The sequence below is a fragment of the Megalobrama amblycephala genome, linkage group LG13 (genome assembly GCF_018812025.1).
Source record: "Megalobrama amblycephala isolate DHTTF-2021 linkage group LG13, ASM1881202v1, whole genome shotgun sequence".
Taxonomy (NCBI): domain Eukaryota; kingdom Metazoa; phylum Chordata; class Actinopteri; order Cypriniformes; family Xenocyprididae; genus Megalobrama; species Megalobrama amblycephala.
Window position 1 is genome coordinate 41,066,346 of NC_063056.1, and position 21,744 is coordinate 41,088,089.

General features: G+C 35.6%; 1 protein-coding gene across 2 annotated transcripts in view; it reads right to left on the bottom strand.

The window, feature by feature from the left end:
- Positions 1-13,516: 13,516 nt before the first annotated feature.
- LOC125243749 (raftlin) overlaps positions 13,517-21,744 on the bottom strand; it is an 84,501-nt gene continuing 76,273 nt past the window's right edge. The window contains exons 5-6 of one of the 2 annotated variants that reach the window (XM_048153575.1): positions 20,350-20,761; positions 13,517-14,454 (exon numbers count right to left, since the gene is read on the bottom strand). In XM_048153575.1, coding sequence (XP_048009532.1) covers positions 14,189-14,454; positions 20,350-20,761 — 678 coding nt within the window. In that variant the 3' untranslated portion in view covers positions 13,517-14,188. Of the gene's footprint in view, positions 14,455-20,349; positions 20,765-21,744 lie in introns of both variants that reach the window. The other variant, XM_048153574.1, reaches the window with a different exon arrangement.

Sequence of the window (21,744 nt, forward strand, 5' to 3'; positions counted from 1 at the left end):
TTCTATCTATCGTTTGTCTGTTCTATCTATCCATCGTTCTACCTGTCTGTCGTTTATTCGTTCTATCTATCGTTTGTTCTATCTATCTATCCATCGTTCTACCTGTCTGTCATTTGTTCATTCTATCTATCATTTGTTCGTTCTATCTATCCATTGTTCTACCTGTCTGTCGTTTATTCATTCTATCTATAGTTTGTTCGTTCTATCTATCATTTGTTCATTCTATCTATCCATTGTTCTGTCTGTTTGTTCGTTCATCTGTCGTTTTATCTGTCTGTCATTTGTTTGTTCCATCTATCCATCTTTCTACCTGTCTGTCGTTTGTTCGTTCTATCTATCATTTGTTCGTTCTATCTATCTATTGTTCTACCTGTCTGCTGTTTGTTCGTTCTATCTATCATTTTATCTCTGTCGTTTGTTCATTCTATCTATTCGTTCTGTTCTATCATTGTCCATCATTTTATCTGTCTGTCGTTTGTTTGCTGTCATCGTTCTATCGTTTGTTTGTTATATCTGTCATTCTATCTATTGTTTGTTCGTTCTATCTATCCATCATTCTATTGTTTGTTCATTCTGTCTATCCAGTGTTCTATCTGTGTTTGTTCTATCCATCATTCTACCTGTCTGTTGTTTGTCCGTTCTATCTATCGTTCGTTTGTTCTATCTTTCTATTGTTCTGTCTGTCTGTTTGTTCGTTCGTTCCATCCATCGTTCTATCCATCTTCTTCTATCTATCATCTACCTGTCTGTCATTTGTTCATCTATCTTCTATCTATCCATCGTTCTATCTATCTGTTGTTTGTTCATTCTATCTATTGTTTGACCGTTCTATCTATCCATGTTTCTATCTATCACTTGTTTGTTCCATTTATCCATCATTTTATCTGTCTGTCGTTTGTTCATTCCATCTGTCCATCATTTTATCAGTCTGTCATTTGTTTGCTCTGTCATCGTTCTATCTATTGTTTGTTCGTTCTATCCATTGTTCTATCTATCACTTGTTTGTTCGTTCTATCTATCGTTCTATCATTTGTTCATTCTATCTATTCATTGTTCTGTCTGTTTGTTCGTTCATCTGTCGTTTTATCTATCTATCATGTGTTTGTTCTATCTATCCATCGTTCTACCTGTCTGTCATTTGTTCGTTCTATCTATCCATCGTTCTACCTGTCTGTCGTTTGTTCGTTCTATCTATCCATCGTTCTATCTATCTGTTGTTTGTTCGTTCTGTCTATCCATCGTTCTATCTATCTGTTGTTTGTTCGTTCTACCTATCCATATTTCTATCTATCACTTGTTTGTTTCATTTATCCATCATTTTATCTCTGTCGTTTGTTCATTCTATCTATCCATCATTCTATCATTTGTTTGTTCCATCTGTCCATCATTTTATCTGTCTGTCGTTTGTTTGCTGTCATTGTTCTATCGTTTGTTTGTTATATCCATCATTCTATCTGTCTGTTTGCTCATTCTATCTATCTATCATTCTATTGTTTGTTCATTCTGTCTATCCAGCGTTCTATCTCTGTGTTTGTTCTATCTATCCATTGTTCTATCTTTCTGTTTGTTCGTTTGTTCCATCAATCATTCTATCTATCACTTGTTTGTTCATTCTATCTATCCATTGTTCTGTTTGTTTGTTCTATCCACCGTTTTATCTGTCTGTCATTTGTCCTATCTGTCTGATGTTTGTTTGTTCCATCTGTCCATCATTTTATCTGTCTGTCATTGTTCTATCGTTTGTTTGTTATATCCGTCATTCTATCTATTGTTTGTTCGTTCTATCTATCCATCATTCTATTGTTTGTTCATTCTGTCTATCCAGTGTTCTATCTGTGTTTGTTCAATCCATCATTCTACCTGTCTGTCATTTGTTCGTTCTGTCTATCTATCGTTCTATCTATCTGTTGTTTGTTCGTTCTGTCTATCCATATTTCTATCTATCACTTGTTTGTTTCATTTATCCATCATTTTATCTCTGTCGTTTGTTCATTCTATCTATCCATCATTCTATCATTTGTTTGTTCCATCTGTCCATCATTTTATCTGTCTGTCGTTTGTTTGCTGTCATTGTTCTATCGTTTGTTTGTTATATCCATCATTCTATCTGTCTGTTTGCTCATTCTATCTATCTATCATTCTATTGTTTGTTCATTCTATCTATCCATTGTTCTGTTTGTTTGTTCTATCCACCGTTTTATCTGTCTGTCATTTGTCCGTTCTATCCATTGTTCTATCTATCTGTCCTTTGTCCTATCTGTCTGATGTTTGTTTGTTCCGTCTATCCATCATTTTTACTGTACAATGGAAGCACATGGTGGCCAGACAAGATTATTACTATTATTATTATTATTATTTTGTCCTTTTAAGAGCTTGACAGACATTCACTATAACCGTTATTGTGGGAAAAGAGCTACAAGATTCTTCAATTCTATTTTCCCCACAGATGAAAAAATAATAGCATAAGGGTTTGGAACGGCATGAAGGTGAGCAAACCATTTTCCATTCTTGGGTGACCTATTCCTTTAACTTTAACTAATAAACCTGGGAATTTAGGATAAGTCAATGAAAGCTAAATGTGCAAAAGCTCAGAAAGAGAGGGAAGGTAATTACAGCGGGAATTGTAGGTGACACAAATATAACCAGAGTGAGAATATGTGTGGGAGAAGAAGTCATTTGAAATATTTCAAAGAAAAGAAAGAGTGACGGAAACCAGACAGACAGAGACTAATGAATGACCAGCCTAATTAGCCAACATATCCATATTGGAATGTGGAACATTCCCGGTGAAATAAATAAAGCTCTTTCAAACACATTTTAATGGCCTGATGTCGCTGCCGCCCCATGCGGTTCCTGTGTTTGGCCCTGTTTTAGAGTGATCTTTATATATGGGTGGATAATAAGCTCTGCTGAGTATTGAAGACGAGCACAGGGACGTCTGGGAACCGGCTCTCATCCCGTGTTATTTCTGCTCAGAGTCCTCTCATGGCCCAAGAGCTTCCTTATTACCCTTCCTGCATTTACACACTAATACTGTTTGTGCTGCCCCTGTCTGCTCTGGGAGACACTCCAGATTACATTATAGGGGGACTGAGGGATGGGCGACCGTGGGGCGGCCCTTGACGGGGCCTGACGGGAAAGGGTTTCTCTCTGGAAAGGGAGGGGAACGGTGTCTGTCGCCTGCATTCTTCCATCAAAAAAACCTGTTTAAGGCTGCACTTACTCAATTGAAGACATCTCACCGGCCTTTCAAACAGGGCCATTGTTCTGGCCACCATGCATCAGATGTTCCCACTTGGGATCGTAATTGGAAAAGTCCACTTGGGAGATTGCCTCAGCTGTCGAACTCGTCTGGACGGACGGTGATGTCTCAGGTGAGCGAGTCCGACAGAGCGCTCTTTTCTACAGACACGCCAAATGTCGGCTCAATAAGCCGCCGGCCCGTTTATGGAGATTGACGGCGGGGAGATTGTGCGTTTGATGGAGAGAGACTGCTGGAATATGTGGAGTTAGTCTGGCCGGGTCATGACTGACTGATAGCGTTTAGGTTTAAGTATGTGCCAGAGAGAGTAACGCTCAAGACAGCTTATGTATATTTTACGACGCGGGGCAGAATCAGGCCGACAGATTGAAGTTGGAGGATGTGAACATATTAAATGTCAGTTACTGGAGCAGACAAACTACTTCAGGAACGCTTACTGTGCAGACACTGATTTGAAAGCATTTTTGTTAAAGGTGAAGTGTTTGATTTCAGGGCCTTCTGTCTGTCTCTATCTATCTATCATTCTATCTATCATTCTATCGTTCAGTCTAGTCATCTGTATCCCATCCATCCGTCTATCTATTTATTGTTCTATTTCAAAAGCATTCAAAATCCATCCATCCTTCCATCCTGTTTTGTCCATCCATCCATCCATCCATCCATCCATCCATCCATCCATCCATCCATCCATCCAATTGTTTTTTCCATCCATCCGTGTTTCCATCCATTCGTCCATCCATCCATTCATGTGTCCTTCCATCCGTCCATTCATCCATCCATCCATCCACCCGTGTGTCCATCCATCCATCCATCCTATTGTTTTTTCCATCCATCCATCCATCCATCCATCCAATTGCTTTGTCCGTCCATCCATCCATCCATCATCCATCCATCCATCCATCCATCCAATTGCTTTGTCCATCCATCCATCCATCCATCCATCATCCATCCATCCATCCATCCAATTGCTTTGTCCGTCCGTCCATCCATCCATCCATCATCCATCCATCCATCCATCCATCCAATTGCTTTGTCCGTCCGTCCATCCATCCATCCATCATCCATCCATCCATCCATCCATCCGTGTGTCCATCCATCCATCCTATTGTTTTTTCCATCCATCCATCCATCCATCCAATTGCTTTGTCCGTCCATCCATCCATCCATCCATCCGTCCGTCCGTCCATCCATCCATCCTATTGTTTTTTCCATCAATCAATCCATCCATCCATCCATCCATCCAATTGATTTTTCCATCCATCCATCCAATTGCTTTGTCTGTCCATCCATCCATCCATCCATCCATCCATCCATCATCCATCCGTGTGTCCATCCATCCATCCATCCAATTGTTTTTCCATCCATCCGTGTTTCCATCCATTTGTCCATCCATCCATTGTTTTTCTCCATCATCAATCCATCCATCCTATTGTTTTTTCCATCCATCCATCCATCCTATTGTTTTTTCCATCCATCGATCCATCTATCTATCCATCTGTCCTTCCATCCATCCATCCATCCATCCTATTGTTTTTTCCATCCATCCATCCATCCATCCTATTGTTTTTCCATCCATGATCCATCTATTTCCATTTCCATCCATCCATCCATCCATCCATCCATCCTATTGTTTTTTCCATCCATCCATCCATCCATCCATCCATCCATCCATCCATCCATCCATCCATCCATCCATCCATCCATCATCCATCCATCCATCCGTGTGTCCATCTTTGTGTCCATCCATCCATTCATGCATCCTATTGTTTTTTCCATCCATCCATCCATCCATCCATCCATCCATCCATCCATCCATCATCCATCCATCCATTCATGCATCCTATTGTTTTTTCCATCCATCCATCCATCCATCCATCCATCCATCCTATTGTTTTTTCCATCATCATCCATCTATCATCCGTGTGTCCATCCATCCATCCATCCATCCATCCATCCATCCATCCATCCATCCATCCTATTGTTTTTTCCATCCATCCATCCATCCATCCATCCATCCATCCATCCTATTGTTTTTTCAATCCATCCATCCATCCGTGTGTCCATCCATCCATCCATCCATCCATCCATCCATCCATCCATCCATCCATCCATCCATCCATCCATCATTCATCCATCCATCCGTTTTTTCCATCCATCGATCCATCTATGTGTCCATCTGTGTGTCCATCCATCCATCCATCCATCCATCCATCCATCCTATTGTTTTTTCCATCCATCCATCCATCCATCCTATTGTTTTTTCCATCCATCCATCCATCCATCCATCCATCCATCCATCCATCCAATTGTGTGTCCATCTCCATCCATCCATCCATCCATCCATCATTCATCCATCCATCCGTGTGTCCATCTTTGTGTCCATCCATCCATCCATCCATTCATGCATCCTATTGTTTTTTCCATCCATCCATCCATCCATCCATCCATCCATCCATCCATGTTCAGATTGAGATTGAGCGCTCAGAATAGGAGTGACATCCGTATTTAGCTGCAGTGTGAACACGCCCTATAAAACCAGGTACGTGTATTAAGCAGATAAAAAGGATCAATTTTGATTTCACGTTGACTTTAACATTTAAAAAATGATGCTCTTCACTTTTGTATATCTGTCATTCTTTCTCCCTCATGGACCTGTTCAAATGGTACCATTCATACTGCCGTCCTTTTGTGCATCAGGAAAATGACAGTGGAGGTATCTCCAAAATCCCATTCATAGCAAGATAATACCTTATTGGAAATTCATACGCTGAATATCCGTGCCTTCGTGGTATCTGAATATAGGCAGAACAGCATGAATAGTCAGGCTCATGAATGTGTCACAGCTGCGGGTGCATATTCTTTTCTGAGGAGGGGGAAATTCGCTCCGGTGCAAAAGTCAGACAAAAGAAACCTTTTAGTCAACATCGTTGGCGTCTATTCAGCGGGAGCTAAACCTGGAAGTGTGATGAGCCTGTGGCCCACCGTGTTGCTCTCCTGTGGAGCGTATGAATCTTTAATTGCAAACTCGTAACGGTGGCGTTGAGCTGAGAGCACCGAGGCCTGATGGGTGCCACTCACACAGGCTTCCATCGATGCCACACCCATTGCATTAAAACTCAACTCCTGCCTCCCACTTTTTCTCACCATGGAAACCCGTCTCTAAGGGCGGGAGAGGCTAAAGGAAAGCTTCTTTATAAAGGACATTCTCCTGGACAAGTCCAATGTCACTGAAGCAAAGCTAGACAGGGGCACAAGTAAATCAGTGGAGCAGAACGCCACACCAACAGCATCGACAAAGAGCAGAATCCATCAAGAGACTTTAAGCCGCCACAAAACCCCCATCCAGCCCTGGACCGGTGGATAAACTCATATCTGAAGCACCTGGAGGGCAGTTTCTGAAGATGGAGGAGGAGGCCGTGCCACTGCTGATCTCCTGAGACTATCATTTTGATCTTCTATCAAATAGGATGACAAATCTCACAAATCCTGTCAAGAACATGTCCAGATCATATTTCACCCCCAAAATCAATAGAAAGAAATATGAAATCTTTGACAACATGATGCTTATTTCAGAATCATTCAGCATTTTAAATTTTCATGACAATTAAACATTTCCCCCCACAAAATCTAATTACCATAATGCAAAAAAAACTTAAATGCAAACTGTTTTATTTTGTATTATTTATGTACTATGATAATATTTATTGGTATTTTGAATTAGTTTCATTGAATATTTTAAGTTTTAGTAATTTTGTATTGTTACTGTCATTTTATTCGTTTTTGTTTTTTAATTTTTTTCTATTTAGCTGTAATTTGTCAAAAAAAAAAAAAAAAAAAAAAAAATATATATATATATATATATATATATATATATATACACATTAGTTTTTTTTTTTAAATATTTCTATTTAGCTGTAATTTGTCAAAAAAAATATATATATAAATGTATGTATAATTTATTTTATTTTTAAATTTTTTGGGGGGGTGCATTTTTTGACTATTAGTTTTTATTTTTTAAATAAAAAATACATTTCTATTTAGCTGTAATTTGTCAAAAAATGCCCCCTCCCCCCCCCCCCCAAAAAAAAAAAAAAAAAAAAAATATATATATATATATATATATATATATATATATATATATATATATATATATATATATATATATATATATATATATATATATATATATATATATATATATATACTATTATGACTATTAGTTTTATATTAGTTTTTATTTTTTTTTTTTTAAATAAAAAATAAATTTCTATTTAGCTGTAATTTGTCAAAAAATGCCCCCCCCCCCCAAAAAAAAATAAAAAATAAATTAAAAAAAAAAAATATATATATATATATATATATATGTTTTTGTTTTTTAAATATTTCCTATTTAGCTGTAATTTGTCAAAAAAGACCCCCCCCATATATATATATATATATATATATATATATATATATATATATATATATATATATACCTTAGTTTTAGGTTTTCAAATATTTCTATTTAGCTGTCATTTGTCAAAAAATGCCCCCCCCCCCCAAAAAAAATTCAGAGTGTTTTTTTTTTTTTTTTAATGAAATGACATTATAATGTCACAATGCAAAAAATCTTAATGGTCTCAAAATGAGCTTTTATGCAAAATATGATTAATGCAAATATGATGTGAAGGCAAGCATCATTACTACACTAGCACTGTTTGTGGAAATTAATTTTGATTTTCGACTGGTGGACAAAATGAAAAAGACCATACTTGCATTAAAGGGTTAGTTCACCCAAAAATGAAAATTCTGTCATTAATCACTCGCCCTCATGTCGTTCCACAAATTAAGATCTTTTGATGAAGTCTGAAAGGTTTCTGTCCCTCCATAGAGATCCAATGCAACTACCACTTTCAAGGACCAGAAAGGTAGGAATGACATCATTAAAGTACTCCATGTGACTCCAGTGGATTAACCTCAATTTTATGAACCGACGCGAGTGCTTTGTTTGTTTTGTTTCTACTACTTACCATATTTTATTTACAAAATAATCCAAAGCGTGAACAAAACGCATGTCGTGACGCTCTCACGAAGACTCACGCATGCGTGTAGTGTTGACGCCTGAGTCTGAACACAACATGCATGTGCTATCAGACTTCATCAAAAATATCTTAATTTGTGTTCTGAAGGTCTTACGGATGTGGAATGATACGAGGGTGAGTAATAAATGACAGGATTTTCATTTTTGGGTGAACTAACCCTTCAAGGCAGTAAATAACCTGTGAGAACACCCGAGCATCAACTCACTGAGATTTGCAAGCAGAATTTGTTTTTGTTATGATTATTTCCTGTTGCTTTTGGGGTGAAACGTGACCTTGTCATGTTTTCGTGAGCTTCGCCCAGAGAATGTGTCTCGGATTGGGTTCTGCTATATTTGCGTGCATCCTTCCTCACATTTTACGGACGTGTTGATGTTTACAGCGAGAACACACTGTGGGAGTGCATCACCATGGAGTTCTCATTATGCATTCACAGGCCAGACTCAAAGAGAAGCTAAATTTGGAGAGATCTGGCCCATGCGCTCACAGGCCTGATAATGAATGCGTCTCCAGCCTTTCATGTAATCAGACACTTATGAAAAGTCTACATGCTGGCGGTGCTTTGATATCACATTGTTCCCGGACTCCACGGGGCTCTGCCAGCACCTCGCCGTCCTCCTGCTTTAACACTGCCTTCACTTCCTGTTGTTTGTCTTTGCACGTGTCGTTGACATGAACACCATCATTTGTCTCGAGTCATGAAACATATTGTGTTCTATTTTACACTTTGTTTTTGTGATTCTTAATACGGTTATGTATTTTTGTTTTATAGTTGCAATTTTTTTAAATGAATTTAGTCAGTTTTTGTATTTTTACGTATGCCATTTTTTATTTTATTTATTCATTTAAATATATTTTAGTTAGTTATGTATTGCATTTTTAAATCAATTCATTAGTGGTCTTTGCTAAGTCAAGCATCAGTGTTATTATTGCTCATAGTTACACAGTTAGTTTACCGAGTGTTAGATGTCATTTCTTACCGACATGAATGATCCCTCTAATCATGTGGTTTGTTAAATAGAGGTGCGCTTTTAGTTTTTTAAGCTATTGAATAATAGATAAAACCAGGAAAACTCTCATAGATTTGCATTAAATGATACTCATAAATATCATATAGTCTTATAGATTTGCATTGAATGAATCTCATATATGTGAGAGTCAGAGTTGGAAACCTCTTGAAAAAAATGTCTTTTTCAAATTTTGTATGCATGCAAATTATATAATATCCAAGTTATGCATTTCTAGTAATTGTACAATTAATTGTATTTTCAGAAACGTTTTGGAATATTTTTCCTCTCCCCAAATTTGTCACTACCGAAACACAATAATAAATAATTTAATAAGAAAGGTTACATTGACCTATTAAGATTTTGTAAATATATTTTTTGTTATTTAAAAAAAAAAAGTTTTCACAGGTAAATCAATAACATTTACAATTTTCACAATATTTCAAGTGTAATTTATGAGATTTGCTGTATTTTGAATCCAATCTTTCTTTGTAAAAGGTATAAAGTTTTTTCTATTTAGCTGTAATTTGTCAAAAAATGCCCCCCCCCCATGGTATGTATGTATATATAATTTATTTTTATTTTTTTGGGGGGGAGCATTTTTTGACTATTAGTTTTTGTTTTTTAAATATTTCTATTTAGCTGTAATTTGAATTTCTTATATATATATATATATATATATATATATATATATATATATATATATATATATATACAATCTTTCTTTGTAAAATGTATAAAGTTTATCAAACTGATTTCAAAGTGAAGGATTCATTAGTTTGAATCAAACACTATAATAACATCTTAGTTGATCATTCAGTATACTTTATTTTTGACAAAACATCCCATGTTTTGGTCGTGACTGCACAGTTTCGGTAGTGACCACATCACATTACAGGATTTTAATTTGCATACTAAAACACTAATGATTTGCATAATAAAACATACTAAAATTCTAATGATTTGCATAATTTTACTAAAATTGTATTTCCCCCAAATAAACGATTATGTGTTCCCTTTTGTCACGACCGAAATGTGCTGAAGTTTTGGTTGTGACAATTTTCGATACTTTTGAGCCGCTCAAAGATGCTGATCAGCACATGGTTATCTAGCACAGTTAAACACACACAAAAACTACATTTTACAGAATAACACCCAACAAAGTTTGATTAATTGCAGAAAAAGGTGTTTGTTAGTGACGTTCATTAAAGCTCCACACAGATTTTCAGACTTCTGAACACATTTAACTCAGAATGATGATCTATCTGCTGTGAAAGAGAGGCTGTGAGAGGAGGAACACAGGAATATTTCCTGATCAGAAATGTAGAAGTGTGTTAAAATCAGTCTCAGACAATGACTCAAACACACACTGTTTTGGTAGTGACATGAAAATGCAGGACACATTTTTTTTTTTACATAAAGTTTCATGATTTTTTTTTTTTTTTTAACTTCACTTCAAAAAAAAAAAAAAAAAAAAAAATCAAAAATATATTTTTAAAAACAACAATGGAAAAAATTGCAAAAATTATTTCAATATTTTCACAAGTTGAAATGTAGGGGTTAGGGTTCGGGACAGACACCTCCTAATTGAAAGTACCTAATAAATTATGATTTTATATATATTAAGCTTACTGATATTTTAAATATTATTGTGGGATTCAATAGATAATAGAAAGATCTTAGTAAACATGCAAAATTTGAATATTTAAATGCTTTTTAAATGCGTTTTTTGGTTGTGGGACAGCAGTTTACACCAATTCTGTAGAATGGCCCATATATCAAAATCTCATAGATTTGCACAGCCCATCGACTAATCTTCAACATGTTTGCTCGTAAACATTAATTTTGCATTGATCTATTTTTAAAGTTTACACCAAATTACACCAGTAACAGATAATTGCATGATGCATGAGCACTTCTCATTCATTTCTCCACAAACGGTAACTGACTCGCACACCTCTGAACGAAATTCAGTGACGTCAATGCTGTAATGTGATTGGTTATCATGGCAAACGTTACACTTTCTCCAATGATAGAGCCACAGACCCTCGTTTCTCCCAATAAAAACACCATCTCTGTTTCAGTGGAGAGCTGGCGGTTTCTGGTGTCCAGCAATGCGACAAAGTTGAGATATGTTTAACTTTATGCAAACAAAGAGAGACTTTTGGGAGCGTCAACCATTAGGAGCGAAGTCAGTGGAGCCATGTGACCCGTCACTACATCCTGCAGTGTCGATGGCCAGATGGAGAAGTTATCTAATGGTTAGCAACTTTCCTGTAATTTATGTATATCTCTGTGTACATATGGTACTCGCCGTGTGGACTCTGAGCTTCACAAAGTCTCTGGCAGTGTGAACGCAGCTTGAGTTTTGCACAGGCGAACCTCAGAAAATATAAAAATCGAATTAATTTCTGCCTTTGCGTAGTGATTACCCCCGGACTTCCCTCGGTAGAATTGCACAGAACTTGGCTGAGGTTTTCCGAGTACAGGGGAGTCATTAAAGGAAATGAATTAACTAATAAGAGGCTTGGGTTTTGCGTCATTGCCACCGCTGCACACGTTCTCTTGCCACATCATTACCACTTGAAGTTCCAGAAAGCTCTAAATGATGACAAATACCCTCCTTTCCCTGTGTCCCCGATGTTATAACCCCGCCACACAACAGCCTATACTCGGTTAGCCATCAAAGGAACAAAGAGAAACTCAAACCACCAGTGCATTTCCCACAGAGCAATAAGATCCACACTACAGATATCTCATGCTGAATTGCTTTCTGAAAATGCTTTCAGTGCACTCGAGCGGGCAAAACACCACACGGTATTTTAATAGGATGATTAATTAATGAGTCAGAATAAAATAAGGCACACTAGTGTAATATCAAACTAATCAAAAAATGCTGATCCATTTATTAGGACTCATAACCCTTAAAAAATTACCATAGAAATATAAAATGATGGAAAATGGTTTGTTTTTTATTTAGTTATTTAATTTTTAAAATGCATTTATTTTGTCAGTTTTTTTATTTGTGTATCCCATTTTGAAATTAATTTATTCATTCAGTTATTCCACGTTTTAATATATTTTTTTATGTATTTTATTATTATTTTAGTTTTTCTTATTTATTTAGTGATACATTCAATTTTTAAAATGTTTTTAGACAATTTTACATTATGCATATCATTTTGAAATTATTCCACTTTTTAATTGCATTTTACAAAACATGGTAAAATAAAGTCTTTTTAACTCTAGCACCATGTAGTATTTAAGATTTGTTTATTTTTTTTATTTAGTTATGTAATTTTTAAATAATTTTTAAATTTTTAAATGTATTTATGTAGTCAATGTTTTTGTGTGTGTATCCCATTTTGGAATTAATTTATTAATTTAGTTTAGTGTATTCCACTTTTTAATATTTTTATGTATTTTATTATTATTTTAGTTTTTCTTTTTCTTATTTATTTAGCGATACATTCAATTTTTAAAATGTTTTTAGACAATTTTACATTATGCATATCATTTTGAAATGATTCCACTTTTTTAATTGCATTTTACAAAACATGGTAAAACAATGTAGTCTTTTTAACTCTAGCACCATGTAGTATTTAAGATTTGTTTTTAAATTGAATTTTAATTTAGTTATGTAATTTTTACATTTTTAAATGTATTTATTTAGTCAATGTTTTTGTGTGTGTATCCCATTTTGGAATTAATTTATTAATTTAGTTTAGTTTATTCCACTTTTTAATATATTTTTATGTATTACATTTAACAAGAAATCTAATATTCAGAATTTTATTTTATGCATTTTATTATTTTTGTTCTTCTTTTTCTTATTTATTTAGTGATATATTCAATTTTTAAAATGTTTTTAGTCAGTTTTGCATTTTCATGCATAGAATTTTGAAATGTATTCCACTTTTTAATTACATTTTACAAAACATGGTAAAAGGCGGTATTTTATTTTTCTTATTTATTTTAATTTAGTTATTTAATTTTTAAAATGTATTTATGTAGTCAATTTTTTTGTGTGTGCATCCCATTTTGGAATTAATTAAGTTTAGTTTATTCCACTTTTTAATATATTTTTCTTATGTATTATTTTTATCAAGAAATCTAATATTCATAATTTTATTTTATGCATTTTATTATTTTTGTCGTTCTTCTTCTTCTTATTATTTATTTAGTGATATATTCCATTTTTAAAACATTTTTAGTCAATTTTGCATTTTTGTGCATATAATTTTTAAATGTATTCCACTTTTTAATTACATTTTACAAAACATGGTAAAAGGTGGTATTCAAGATTTGTTTTTTATTTTTATTCATTTATTTTAATTTAGTTATTTAATTTTTAAAATGTATTAATTTAGTCAATTTTTTTGTGTGTGCATCCCATTTTGGAATTAATTAAGTTTAGTTTATTCCACTTTTTAATATATTTTCCTTATGTATTACTTTTATCAAGAAATCTAATATTCAGAATTTTATTTTATGCATTTTATTATTTTTGTCGTTCTTCTTCTTATTATTTATTTAGTGATATATTCCATTTTTAAAACGTTTTTAATCAATTTTGCATTTTTATGCATATCATTTTGAAATGTATTCCACTTTTTAATTACATTTTACAAAATATGGTAATACAATGTTGTTTTTGAACTCTAGCACCATGTAGTATTTTGTCTATGAAATACTTTGCAAGTGCATGTATATAATATTGTCATATAATATAAAATCTTATATAATCAAAAAGAATGAACCCTGGTGTATATCGAAGTCTCACGGTTTACTGATGTTATCACTGCATCATGGTATTTTCACAATAAGAGAAATGACATCTAGTGTGAACAAACGTCAATGCATAATTCTTTGCATTTCAGAAGCATCACCACTAACTCACCGCTGTCATTGGCCAGCTGAAAGTATCCGTCCACTAGCGAAGCTCCGTTGTTGAAATGTTGAGTCATGTGATCGAGCCAGTTCGCCTCCAAAGTACAGATGCCCTCGCCCTGCGGTTGCACTCGTAGAGGCACTTTAACCGTGTAGTACTTAAACTGACCCTCGCGGCGACCCGGGTAGTTAAACAATCCAAAGAGCTCGGCACCTGTGGACATGTGAAACATTGATTTCAATTATAAAACATAAGTGTTACTCCTAAATGAAACACATTTAACGGCAGAGGAAAGTAGTCTGAGACTAAACCAGTGTAACCATCATAACTCAAACTCAAGCTGGTTTTGTCAGCAGGGTTATGAGATTGGTTGCTTTGTGAAGTGCGGGATCCTTCACTGTGGCCCTTCACGTGCACTTTATTAATTAGCTTGTAGATGGGCTTAACATCTAATTAGCTGGTGTCCTGGTCTAGCGGAGGTAAGTAATTAGGGAAATTAGGTGATGTAGTGGCAATCTCGAACGAGTATTTAGGACCGTCATTTCTCACTAGACCGCCGCCACACTCGGGAGAATTGACCATTCGTTCTTCTCAATGAGATTACATTTGGCTGGAAAACAAAACACTATTTACCTCTGCCACAAAGAGAAAGAGAGTGGACCTAATGGATGGCGATAGTCTAAGATGAATTTGTTTGTGTTCCTGGCTTACCCTGTAAAACCTCCCTGTTTTCAGAACTAATGGGAAATTGACCGAAAAGATAAATATGGATGCACTTTTGTTCTGGCAGCGATCGTTTAGATTGCCGCTGACTGCATTGAGTCATTAACCGCATCTGACGGGACCAAGGAAAGCAAATGAGAGAGAGCGATCTGAATGGCTTTCTGAGACAAATGCACTTACAGCACAAATCTCTGCGAGAATTAATCATTAATTGTTGTTTTACTTCAGTTCGGGTACAACATGGTTCTTTACTTAGTCTTCCTATAAATCCATTTCCTGTAATGTCCAAAGTACATGTGCATCGCTTTATTACAGGCTGATTTTTATTTTATTTTCGCCTTTTTTATAAATAGGGGAAATAAGGAGGGCTACAAAAAAAGGTTATCAAATTATATTTTGAATGATGAACCAATTCAATTCTTTGTGTTTTTATTTCAATGACAATTCTTCCACGGATCATTTATTATAGCTTGTCAAATTTGCCTCTATTTGGGTGTGAGCAAAAACACGCCGTTTTTGTGTGTGTCCCTTTAAATGCAAATTAGCTGCTGCTCCCCGCCCCCTTTCCACAAGAGGGAGGAGCTTCAAGAGCTCATGCAACAACAAAACAGGACAATCTCACGCACTGAAAATATCAGAAACTGTCAGTAGTGGTGTTCAGCATTAAAGATGACCTATAATGCCCCTTTCACAAGATGTAATATAAGTCTCTGGTGTCTCAAATCCCCCACAGATCATTTATTATAGCTTGTCAAATTTGCCCCTATTTGGGTGTGAGTAAAAACAGGGGTGTGTGTCCCTTTAAATGCAAATGAGCTCCGCTTTCCAGAAGAGGGCGGAGCTTTAACAGCTCAACAACAACAAAGCTGGAGAATCTCACGCAGCCAAAATGAGGATTGTCAGTAACGGTGTTCAGCCTTACATTGTTCAAACCGGAGTCGACACTGATGGAGAGACTCAGGAAGAAGTTACAACTTTTAGACGTTTCTGAATGGTTAGTAGATAAATTGATGTAGTTGCTGTGGAGTTGATTCAACTCATCCACTAGCATGTGCCGTCATGTCCATCTTTTGTGTTGAATTGACCCTCGTTTGTGAAGCAGTCCGGCGTAAAATGACGGCATGTCAACAACACTCTACTACAACAACTCTTCCTCTTCTCTAAAGCAGCACAACGTGGCCCCGCCCCCTTTGTTGTGTGTTCTCGGGGGCGGGGTTTATGTAAATTTTAGGGTTTGTGATGTCACTAACCCAGGAAGAAGCCTACCAGCCATGCGTTGTAGTCCTTAAACACTGAACTAAACTGAGAACCCCTTTAATTGTAATGAAAGTAAATGGTGACAGTGGATATGTTTTAATTAAATCCACCCGAATATTAACTGGCTGCCATTGCAGCTCTAAATACAGTCTGTAACAGACGACATGTGAAGAAAGTAATGCTCTTCACACATGAAAGCCAATGACTCTGTGACCTTCGCTAACTTCCAGAGGGGTTTGGTAAAGCGTTGGACATTTAGTGCAGAAACAAGCACACAAACGACCCCTTCAAGCTCTATATGATCACTCTTAACCCTTTCCACAAGGTCAAACACGCTGGATATCTGCAAGGAACATGACATGCCATCAAGTGTTTGCCTAATCCGCACTTGAATTGCATCATATCAACACACAAACACATCCCCAAAAAGTCCTGACCTCCGTCTACAGAGGAGCTGATAACTATGGAAATATTCGGATGTGGATTGCATCCCACCGGCTGATAGTGAAAGTCCTGGATATAAATAGATGTTTTTGAACTCAAATGAACAATTTCTTGCATGTTGTATTTTAGCATTTGCACTAAATTTCCTTTGTGTATCGTGTGTTAAAACAATGCAGGCAGAATTAATCATCACTATCAGTCGACTCAATTCATTTTTTAATTAATTTCCTGTTCTGTGCCTTTCTTTGGTTAACTACCCTATTGCACTTCATGCCTACCATTTAATGCAATGTATTGTTTTACTTCAAATCTTTTACTTTTTTATCTTTTAATATATAATGGAAAACCAGACTTTTTTAAAATTCCAAAGGGAACCAGTGTTTCAAAAGGCTCATTTTTTTTCATAGTCTTAGAGCTACAAACAATGTTATTATCATTAAAGGGGACCAGTAATATAGATGTAATATGTGTCCCCAGAATGTGTCTGTGAAGTTTCAGCTCAAAATCCCCCACAGATCATTTATTATAGCTTGTCAAATTTGCCCCTATTTGGGTGTGAGCAAAAACACGCCGTTTTTGTGTGTGTCCCTTTAAATGCAAATGAGCTGCTGCTCCCCGCCCCCTTTCCAGAAGAGGGCGGAGCTTTAACAGCTCAACAACAACAAAGCTGGAGAATCTCACGCAGACAAAATGAGTTTCTTATTTCTTTAAAATGTATCTCATGAGATTAACCCAGAATATTGGCCTTTTAATTTTCATTTTAGTATGTAAAGCACTTTGAATTACTGCTGTGCATGGAATGCAGATAACCGTGCCTTTCCTTTTTGAATGCAGGTTTCCCTCGAGCTGTTCTGCGGGATGTAAAAACCCTTTCTTTGACAAACCTCAGAGCATTTCACACTGCTGACCAGCGCCATTATGCTTTATAGATGTTCACCAGGAGCATTAGAGGGATTTGAGCGAGGAATGACTGTATTTATCAGCAGTGGCGATAAGTCATAAAGACACAGCGCTGTGCCATAGGACTCCTGGCAGCTGTCATTTTGTGGCTGAATGAGAAAAATTGGTGTAGCGTGAGGATCATTCCACTGCTGACGAAGTCACTTCCACATCCAGATGGAGACCCGTGCACAGGACTCCCAGCATGCATCATTCACATGGTATGGCGAGCTCTGTGCACAATGCAACAGTTTTTGCAAAAAATGCCTCCCTAGCTAATGTTGAGAATGAGGTTTCCCATCTGGTTACTGGCGGAAAAAGAAGGGTGAACAAAGCCTAATCTAGCACCCGCTGTGTGGGTTTTTGTAAATGCCAAATCTGCCCAATCCCATACGTCAAAGCATTGCTCGAAAACTCTGTGACAATGCTTTTCTTGAGACAAAAAAGGCCAGTGAAAGATGCTTTCACAGTATGTGACACCCAGAAGTCAAATGATTTATGATCTTTCTAACTGTCATTAACGCTTCAAGAAAAACAGCTGGCATTAGGGCTGGGCGATAGATTATGCCGTCGATATTAAAATTAAGCAACATTGTGAAAATTGCAGTGATTTTAATGCACTTAATTTGGTGTTTTGACTACTTTCGCAAAAAAAATGTCAAACTGCACATGCAAATGGAGCAATAATTAAAATATGACACATGATATGAGTAGACATTGTAAAAATTTCAACATTGCTAATAATCAGAATTTTTACTGTATTTTTGAGCATAAGAGACTTCTATCAAAACACATCACTGATTTTTTTTTATTATTGCAATGCAAAACTTTTAGAATTAAATATTTACATTTTAAAGTATTTATACACTACCATTCAAAAGTTGTTTTTTACAGAAGTCATCTATTTTCACCAAGGCTGAATTTATTTGATCAAAAAAAAAAAAAAATACAGTAAAAATTGTGAAATATTATTTAATATATTATGTGAATATATTGTAAACTGTAATTTATTCCTGTGATCAAAGCTGAATTTTTAGCAGTCAGATGATTTATGATCTTTCTAACTGTCATCAACGCTTCAAGAAAAACAGCTGGCATTAGGGCTGGGCGATAGATTATGCCGTCGATATTAAAATTAAGCAACATTGTGAAAATTGCAGTGATTTTAATGCACTTAATTTGGTGTTTTGACTAGTTTCACAAAAAAAAAGTCAAATGGACCAATAATTAAAATATGACACATGATATGAATAGACATTGTAAAAATTTCAACATTGCTAATAATCAGAATTTTTACTGTATTTTTGAGCATAAGAGACTTCTATCAAAACACATCACTGATTTTTTTTTTATTATTGCAATGCAAAACTTTTAGAATTAAATATTTACATTTTAAAGTATTTATACACTACAATTCAAAAGTTGTTTTTTACAGAAATCATCTATTTTCACCAAGGCTGAATTTATTTGATCAAAAAAAATACAGTAAAAATTGTGAAATATTATTGCACTTTAAAATAACTCTTTTCTATGTGAATATATTGTAAACTGTAATTTATTCCTGTGATCAAAGCTGGATTTTTAGCAGTCAGATGATTTATGATCTTTCTAATTGTCATCAACGCTTCAAGAAAAACAGCTGGCATTAGGGTTGGGCGATAGATTATGCCGTCGATATTAAAACTAAGCAACATTATAAATATCGCAGTGATTTTAGTGCACTTCAGTGGGTGTTTTGACTAGTTTTGCAAAAAAATGTCAAACTGCACATGCAAATGGACCAATAATTAAAAATGACATAATATATTGAATTCTAAAGCCAATTTTTCAACGTCTATTCAGAGATTTGCTTGTCTGCTAATTGACTATTTCCACAAAAATATGAATGCAACTGTTTTCAACTGATAATAATCAGAAATGTTTCTTGCAGCAAAATCATCATATTAGAATGATTTCTGAAGGATCATGTGACACTGAAGACTGGAGTAATCATGCTGAAAATCACAGAAATAAATTAAATTTCACAATATATTCACATAGAAAACTATTAATTTAAATTGAAATATTTTTTTCCACAATATTACTGTTTTTACTGTATTTTTGAGCATGAGACTCCTTTCAAAAACATCTTATCAACCACAAACTTTTGAACAGTAGCCTATACACTCTAAAAAAAAAAAAATAATAATAATGCTGGGTTAAAAACAACCCAAGTTGGGTTGAAAATGGACTAACCCAGTGGTTGGGTTAAATGTTTGCCCAGCGTGCTGGGTAGTTAACCCAACTATTGTTTAAAAATTACTGTATGACTGACTTAAAATGAACCCAAAATAGTTTGGAAATTAAAAATCAGATACATAATTACTAGAGGAACATTTATTAACAAGGACTTTAATAAATGTTTATTGTTTATTATTCATTAATCTAATTAATAAATGTTAATTTCCAACATATGTGGGGTTCATTTTAAGCAAGCAATACAGTAATTTTTAAACAATAGTTGAGTTAAATAAAACTACCCAGCAGGTTGGGTCAAACATTTAACCCAACTGCTGGGTTAAAACAACCCAACTTGAGTTGTTTTTAACCCAGCATTTTTTAGAGTGAATATTATCAAAAACTTACTGAAAAACATCACCCAGCCCTGGCCAGCATTATATGTCAAAACTAAAACGCACTTTCATTTTTTCGTAAAATAACTTTGTGAGATTTCGATTGATCAAAGGATAAAGACGATCAACCCACCACTCTTCGTCAGGGCTTTCTCGCTCGTGTCTTTGTTTTTGGCCGTGTCGTTGTTGTTGTGTGTCAGTGTATCTCCTTGCTGTGTTTCACCAGATCCTGATTTCAACATGGCTGATGTCTCAACAGAGACATCATCTCCTTCTCCACCTTCAGAAGCTTTCACGCCCTCTGTCAGAGCCTCACCTCCCCCGTCTTTCCCTTCGTTCTCCGCTCCAGACTCGTCTCCCAGCTCCGGCTCCTCCAGGGGACTGGGGCTGGGCGTGAGCCCGGAGCCGTGCAGCGAGCTGGGGCTGGAGTGCAGGGAGAGGGAGGGTTCCTCCGGTTCTCCGTGCCGTGGCACGTGTGGGCGGAGGCCAGCTGGCTCCTGGATGAAGCCCACAAACATGATGCCCTGATCCGCAGCATCCTGGATCTGCTGGGAAGAGAGATAAACAGAGTAAGACTATATATTTTGCTCGCTGAAAATCAATGCCGGTTTAGACCGACATGAATTTCCATGCTAGTGCTGGTTTATCCTGCTTAAACAATGAGATTGTTTACTGTAACCGACAATAAGGAAAGCTAAGGACAACTTAAGTCATCTTCCCCATGTGCTCTGAGAACAAAACAAGCACGTAAGCGGAGTCATTAACATAAGAAAAGCCTTCTCACGCAGCTCTGCAGTATCAGTGAACCGTAATACAGTACCATTCAAAAGTTTGGGGTAAGTAAGATTATTAAAATAAGCAGTTTTCAACAATGATAACAATAAGATCAAGTATAATAATTGAGAACCAATAATAATTGAGCAGCAAATCAGCATATTAGAATGATTTCTGAAATATCATGTGACACTGAAGACTGGAGTAACGATGCTGGAAATTCACAGAATAAATTACATTTTACTATATATTCACATACACCGCAAAATCCCCAGAGTAAAATCAACTCTGCTCCCGTGTTAATTTTGACAGCAAATTTTGATTTAGTTTTAGTCATAGACTTTTGACTAAAATGCCATTTAATTTTAGTCATATTTTAGTCTTAGGAAATTGTTTTAGTTTTAGTCTAGTTTTAGTCGACTGAATATCATGAGATTTTAGTCGACTAAATCTACAGTAAATTTAGTTGACTAAAATCTAATTTAGTTAAATTGTAATGCATTAAGTAAGCATTTCTCTAACAATTCACAGATCCAATACACTGATATACATTCACCAAACTGTACATTGCTCGCCAAAGCGGACGTTTTTGGCCGTTCAAGTGCAAAAAGACATGAAAGAGCAAAATTCAGTGCTTTTCAGGAATTGACACACTTATAATTGAGGTACTATTATAGTTTTCGTTTAAAATTTTTTATTAGATTTGATTTTTAGTTTTTCTTTCTTCATTGTCATTTTAGAAGTAAAAGTTTTT